Source organism: Nerophis ophidion, linkage group LG09 (assembly GCF_033978795.1).
Source record: "Nerophis ophidion isolate RoL-2023_Sa linkage group LG09, RoL_Noph_v1.0, whole genome shotgun sequence".
NCBI lineage: Eukaryota > Metazoa > Chordata > Actinopteri > Syngnathiformes > Syngnathidae > Nerophis > Nerophis ophidion.
In genome coordinates, this window is record NC_084619.1 from 3,603,370 (window position 1) to 3,610,028 (window position 6,659).

At 33.8% G+C, this 6,659-nt stretch overlaps 1 protein-coding gene across 2 annotated transcripts in view; it reads right to left on the reverse strand.

The window, feature by feature from the left end:
• Positions 1-5,106, reverse strand: part of efemp1 (EGF containing fibulin extracellular matrix protein 1) — an 84,854-nt gene extending 79,748 nt beyond the window's left edge. Inside the window, exons 1-3 of one of the 2 annotated variants that reach the window (XM_061910069.1) lie at positions 4,950-5,106; positions 4,564-4,640; positions 4,440-4,485 (exon numbers count right to left, since the gene is read on the reverse strand). In XM_061910069.1, coding sequence (XP_061766053.1) covers positions 4,440-4,485; positions 4,564-4,635 — 118 coding nt within the window. In that variant the 5' untranslated portion in view covers positions 4,636-4,640; positions 4,950-5,106. Of the gene's footprint in view, positions 1-4,439; positions 4,486-4,563; positions 4,641-4,939 lie in introns of both variants that reach the window. The other variant, XM_061910070.1, reaches the window with a different exon arrangement.
• Between the last annotated feature and the right edge of the window lie 1,553 nt (positions 5,107-6,659).

The following is a 6,659-nucleotide window of genomic DNA, read 5'->3' on the forward strand; positions in this document are numbered from 1 at the left end:
ATTATTGAAATATCATTGATGGAGAGCAGGTCTTGTTGTGAATTCAGTTTTTAAGATGCTCTGCAATCATAATTAATAAAATCCTTTCAAGACCGATGTTTAGGAATTTTGTTGACTAAATCTAAACTGACTTAGATGACTAACCCATGACTAAAACACATTTTGGTTAAAAGACTAACTGAAACTAATTTGAAAAACCTGTCAATATTAACATTGGTGAACATTTTTTACAGTCAATGTTTTCGCTTTAAAAACACTGAATTGTAAGGGTTTTTTTTTAATAGTATTTGCTTGAAACAGTGCACAATTATTTGCACTTAAAAATGTATGTTTGTAGTAATAAATATGATAAATAATGTTTGTGTTCAGTTACAATAATAAATTAAATACTTCTTACCATTAATCTGCAATTATAATTAATAAAATCCTTTCAAGACCGATGTTTAGGAATTTTGTTGACTAAATCTAAACTGACTTAGATGACTAACCCATGACTAAAACACATTTTGCTTAAAAGACTAACTGAAACTAATTTGAAAAACCTGTCAAAATTAACATTGGTGAACATTTTTTACAGTCAATGTTTTCGCTTTAAAAACACTGAATTGTAAGTGTGTTTTTTTAATAATATTTGCTTGAAACTGCACAATTATTTGCACTTAAAAATGTATGTTTGTAGTAATAAATATGACAAATAATGTTTGTGTTCAGTTACAATAATAAATTAAATACTTCTTACCGTTAATCTGCAATTATAATTAATAAAATCCTTTCAAGACCGATGTTTAGGAATTTTGTTGACTACATCTAGATTAATTTAGATGACTAACCAATGACTAAAACACATTTTGCTTAAAAGACTAACTGAAACTAATTTGAAAAACCTGTCAAAATTAACATGGGTGAACATTTTTTACAGTCAATGTTTTCGCTTTAAAAACACTGAATTGTATGTGTTTTTTTTTTAATAATATTTGCTTGAAACAGTGCACAATTATTTGCACTTAAAAATGTATGTTTGTAGTAATAAATATGATTATAACATTTTAACATAATGTTTGTGTTCAGTTACAATAATAAATTAAATACTTCTTACCGTTAATCTGCAATTATAATTAATAAAATCCTTTCAAGACCGATGTTTAGGAATTTTGTTGACTAAATCTAAATTTATTTGGATGACTAACCCATGACTAAAACACATTTTGCTTAAAAGACCAACTGAAACTAATTTGAAAAACCTGTCAAAATTAACATGGGTGAACATTTTTTACAGTCAATGTTTTCGCTTTAAAAACACTGAATTGTAAGTGTTTTTTTTTATAATATTTGCTTGAAACTGCACAATTATTTGCACTTAAAAATGTATGTTTGTAGTAATAAATATGATTATAACATTTTAACATAATGTTTGTGTTCAGTTACAATAATAAATTAAATACTTCTTAACGTTAATGCGAATTCTTAAACGAATGGATGGATTAAAAATTCATGAGAATGTTTTATATTTCGAACGTTATTTTTAACACCCTGATTACCAGCGGAAATATTCATTACTTATCGTGTTAAGCAATGTCAGCTAAGATTTATCTGAGAGCCAGATGCAGTCATCAAAAGAGCCACATCTGGCTCTAGAGCCATAGGTTCCCTACCCCTGTTGAACGACTGAAGCTCTACATAAAACAAGAATGGGAAACAATTCCACTTTCGAAGCTTCAAAAATTAGTTTCCTCAGTTCCCAAACGTTTATTGAGTGTTGTTAAAGGGGAACATTATCAGCAGACCTATGTAAGCGTCAATATATACCTTGATGGTGCAGAAAAAAGACCATCTATTTTTTTAACCGATTTCCGAACTCTAAATGGGTGAATTTTGGCGAATTAAACACCTTTCTGTTTATCGCTCATGTGGTGATGACGTCAGAATGTGACGTCGCCGAGGTAACACACCCACCATTTTCATTTTCAACACATTACAAACACCGGGTCTCAGCTCTGTTATTTTCCGTTTTTTGACTATTTTTTGGAACCTTGGAGACATCATGCCTCGTCGGTGTGTTGTCGGAGGGTGTAACAACACTAACAGGGAGGGATTCAAGTTGCACCACTGGCAAGAAATCTGCCGCCAGACCCCCATTGAATGTGCCAGAGTGTCTCCACATTTGACCGGCGATGCTAAGACAGACATGGCACAGAGATGTATGGATAACCTGCAGATGCATTTGCAACGATAGTCAACGAAATCACAAAGGTGAGTTTTGTTGATTTTGACTGCCAGCTAATCGATGCTAACATGCTACGCTAATCGATGCTAACATGCTATTTACCGGCGGTGCTAAAGCAGACATGGCACAGAGATGTATGGATAACCTGTAGATGCATTTGCAACAATAAAGTCAACTAAATCACAAAGGTGAGTTTTGTTGTTGTTGACTGCCGGCTAATCGATGCTAACATGCTACGCTAATCGATGCTAACATGCTATTTACCGGCGGTGCTAAAGCAGACATGGCACAGAGATGTATGGATAACCTGCAGATGCATTTGCAACGATAGTCAACAAAATCACAAAGGTGAGTTTTGTTGATTTTGACTGCCAGCTAATCGATGCTAACATGCTTCGCTAATCGATGCTAACATACTATTTACCGGCGATGCTAAGGCAGACATGGCACAGAGATGTATGGATAACCTGCAAATGCATTTGCAACGATAGTCAACAAAATCACAAAGGTGAGTTTTGTTGATTTTGACTGCCAGCTAATCGATGCTAACATGCTACGCTAATCGATGCTAACATGCTATTTACCGGCGGTGCTAAAGCAGACATGGCACAGAGATGTATGGATAACCTGTAGATGCATTTGCAACTATAAAGTCAACTAAATCACAAAGGTGAGTTTTGTTGATGTTGACTGCCAGCTAATCGATGCTAACATGCTACGCTAATCGATGCTAACATGCTACGCTAATTGATGCTAACATGCTATTTACTGGCGGTGCTAAAGCAGACATGGCACAGAGATGTATGGATAACCTGCAGATGCATTTGCAACTATAAAGTCAACTAAATCACAAAGGTGAGTTTTGTTGATGTTGACTCCCAGCTAATCGATGCTAACATGCTACGCTAATCGATGCTAACATGCTATTTACCGGCGGTGCTAAAGCAGACATGGCACAGAGATGTATGGATAACCTGTAGATGCATTTGCAACTATAAAGTAAACTAAATCACAAAGGTGAGTTTTGTTGATTTTGACTGCCAGCTAATCGATGCTAACATGCTACGCTAACGATGCTAACATGCTATTTACCCGATGCTAACATGCTATTTACCGGCGGTACTAAAGCAGACATGGTACAGAGATGTATGGATAACCTGCAAGTGCATTTTCAACGATAGTCAACGAAATCACAAAGGTCAGTTTTGTTGATTTTGACTGCCAGCTAATCGATGCTAACATGCTACGCTAATAGATGCTAACATGCTATTTACCGGCGGTGCTAAAGCAGACATGGCACAGAGATGTATGGATAACCTGCAGATGCATTTGCAACTATATTACGTTTCCTTCCACCCACATTTAATGCGAAAAAAACACTTACCAATCGACGGATTTAAGTTGCTCCAGTGTCAAAAGATGCGAAAGTCCTGATGGTTTGGTCCGCACATTTTACCGGCGATGCTAACGCAGCTATTCGGCCATGCTATGGCTATGAATAGCGTCAATAGCTATTCGCTCAATGGCTTCAGTTTCTTCTTCAATATTTTCATACTCCAACCATCTGTTTCAATACATGTGTAATCTGTTGAATCGCTTAAGTCGCTGAAATCCGAGTTTGAATCCGAGCTAATGTCGCTATATCTTGCTGTGGTATTCCCATTGTTTGTTTACATTGGCAGCACTGTGTGACGTCACAGGGAAATGGCCAGTGTCTTCGCCGAGAGCCGAAAATAAGGCACTTTAAAGCTTTATTTAGGGATATTCCGAGAACGGTAAAATTTTGAAAAAAACTTCAAAAAAATACAACAAGCCACTGGGAACTGATTTGTATTGTTTTTAACCCTTTTGAAATTGTGATAATGTTCCCCTTTAAAATAAAAGGTGATGTAACACAGTGGTGAACATGCCCTTTCCCAACTACTTTGGCACGTGTTGCAGCCATGAAATTCCAAGTATTATTTGCAAAAAAAAAAAGGTTATGAGTTTGAACATCAAATATGTTGTCTTTGTAGCACATTCAACTGAATATGGCTTGAAAAGGATTTGCCAATCATTGTATTCTGTTTATATTTACATCTAACACAATTTCCCAACTCATATGGAAACAGGGTTTGTAGAAACTCAAGACAGCCATGACATTATGTTCTTTACAAGTGTATGTCAACTTTTGACCACGACTGTGCTTTTTAATTGTATTATTGTCATATCTTACCTTTGCACTGTTCTCTCACGGTGTCGTACTCATAACCCTCAGTGCACTGTTTGGGGGGGGAGAATTAAAGTGAGAAACAAATATTAAAAAGTAACATTGCATCCAAATATTTGTGCGTACTTACAGAATAAGAAATGGGCTCCTGGGGGAGGACGTGGGAGAAAAGAGCAAGAAGCCCCACGCAGACGCGCAGCATGTTGTCTTGGCGGAAAGAAAAAAGAAGAAAAGCTGAACTTTTTATTTTTCAACAGCACTTATTTTAGTATTTTCCATCATTGCTTGACGAGTCCTGACATCTCCTGTGACGTCATGTTGATGCTGGCGCGACTCCAACATAATTGTGCCACTTCCACGCACAACAAAGGCGGTGAAAAAAAAAATACGTGCAGAAACACGCCTGAATGCAAAACTGATGCTTATTATTAAACGAATGCAGTAGAAAAAAAAACTTTTTTTTTTTTTTTTTAGATAAACACGTTGTTGTTGCGGTGGTGACGTACCTGTGCTTACCTGTGGATGGTCACCAAGTCCCACGGTGCAAGTGTTGAGGAGAAGAGGCAGTGGCGATGGTCGTGACGAGGCTGAGAAAGTGGCGCAGCATTGGACGTGGACGTGGATGACATGCTGGGGGCGTTTTACCACGCAGGTTGGCGACCACTCACCGGGCTGCACTGGGGCGAAGCCCACTCAGTGCCGCCGGGTTTTGGCGACCTCTGGTGGCCAATGGTGCTATTGCACGGCAGAAAGCCATCTGCATTGATGTTTTTGGGGTGTGTTAGTTTTATAGGTTTGAATAAATATATGAATACAAAAATACTAAGATAAATTCAGTCAATTTAAAGCTTAAATAATGATGCCCATTTGTGTTTATAAGGCTTTAAAATAAAAAAGGGTATGTGAAAGATTATTATAAAATTAAATATAGGGAGCACTGAATAAATACAAATAAATCTTTGTAATTTTTCCACTGAAAATGTTCAAGGAAAACATATTTATTTTGCTAATTTGGCGTTCAAAAATAGGGACGAACAATTGTAAACAAATTAGTTCGCTGGTAAAGATAAAATAGTTTATATAGAGCTTAAAATAGCCCTAAATTAATTGAATTTACTTAAAAAGCTTGCAAATATGTACAATTGTATCTCGATATTCGGTCATAAAAATTGATTAATACAAATAAAGACACCAATTAATAAAAAAAAAAAAGATTTTAAACAATTCAATTGACACCTCGGATATTTAGGTTAAAGTTTTACAATTTTCTAAAAAAAAAAAAAATGTTTTTCTATAATAGTTAAAGAAAAAGAAAGTTGTTTTATTTAGAAGCAATTGTTGTTTTTTGTTGTATAATTAATAAAATTGTATTTGAAAAGTAAAATATTTTATCTAGAAGAAAGGTGGGCATTTTTATATTTAATGAAAATAGTATTTTTTGGGGAAAAAAAGTTTGTTGTAATTTTTAGAGAATATAATTTTTTTCTAGAATAAATGTGGCAGGGAGATTGTAATAATTCATATTTTTATTAAAATAATGTTTATATTTAAAACATTTTTTTCTCAAATAAATGATGTCTAACGTCATATTTTACAAACACAAAAGTTTTTGTAATATTTAGAGAATAAACTTGTATTTTCACAAAAACATGTTTTTAATATTTAGAGAATATTCATTTTGATTTAATCCACAGAATAATATTTTTAAAATATCAACTTGAAATAATGAGATGCCAAGCCAATCATTTTTTTTTTAAATAAATTATTCGGCCCTTAAAAATACTTAAATAAAATACAGTTTTATGTACTGTATTAAAAGTTTTAAAGAGTATGTAAAAGAAATAGTATAAAATAAATTATAAAGAGCACTAAATAAATACAAATACATCTTAGTAATTTTTCCACTGAAAATGTTCAAGGAAAACATATTTATTTTGCTAATTTGGCGTTCAAAAATAGGGACGGAGAATTGTAAACAAATTAGTTCGCTGGTAAAGATAAAATAGTTTATATAGAGCTTAAAATAGCCCTAAATTAATTGAATTTACTTAAAAAGCTTGCAAATATGTACAATTGTATCTCGATATGTGGTCATAAAAATTAATTAATACAAATAAAGACACCAATTAATAAAAAAAATAGATTTGAAACAATTCAATTCACACCTCGGATATTTAGGTAAAAGTTTTACAATTTTCTAAAAAAAAAAAAAATGTTTTACTATAA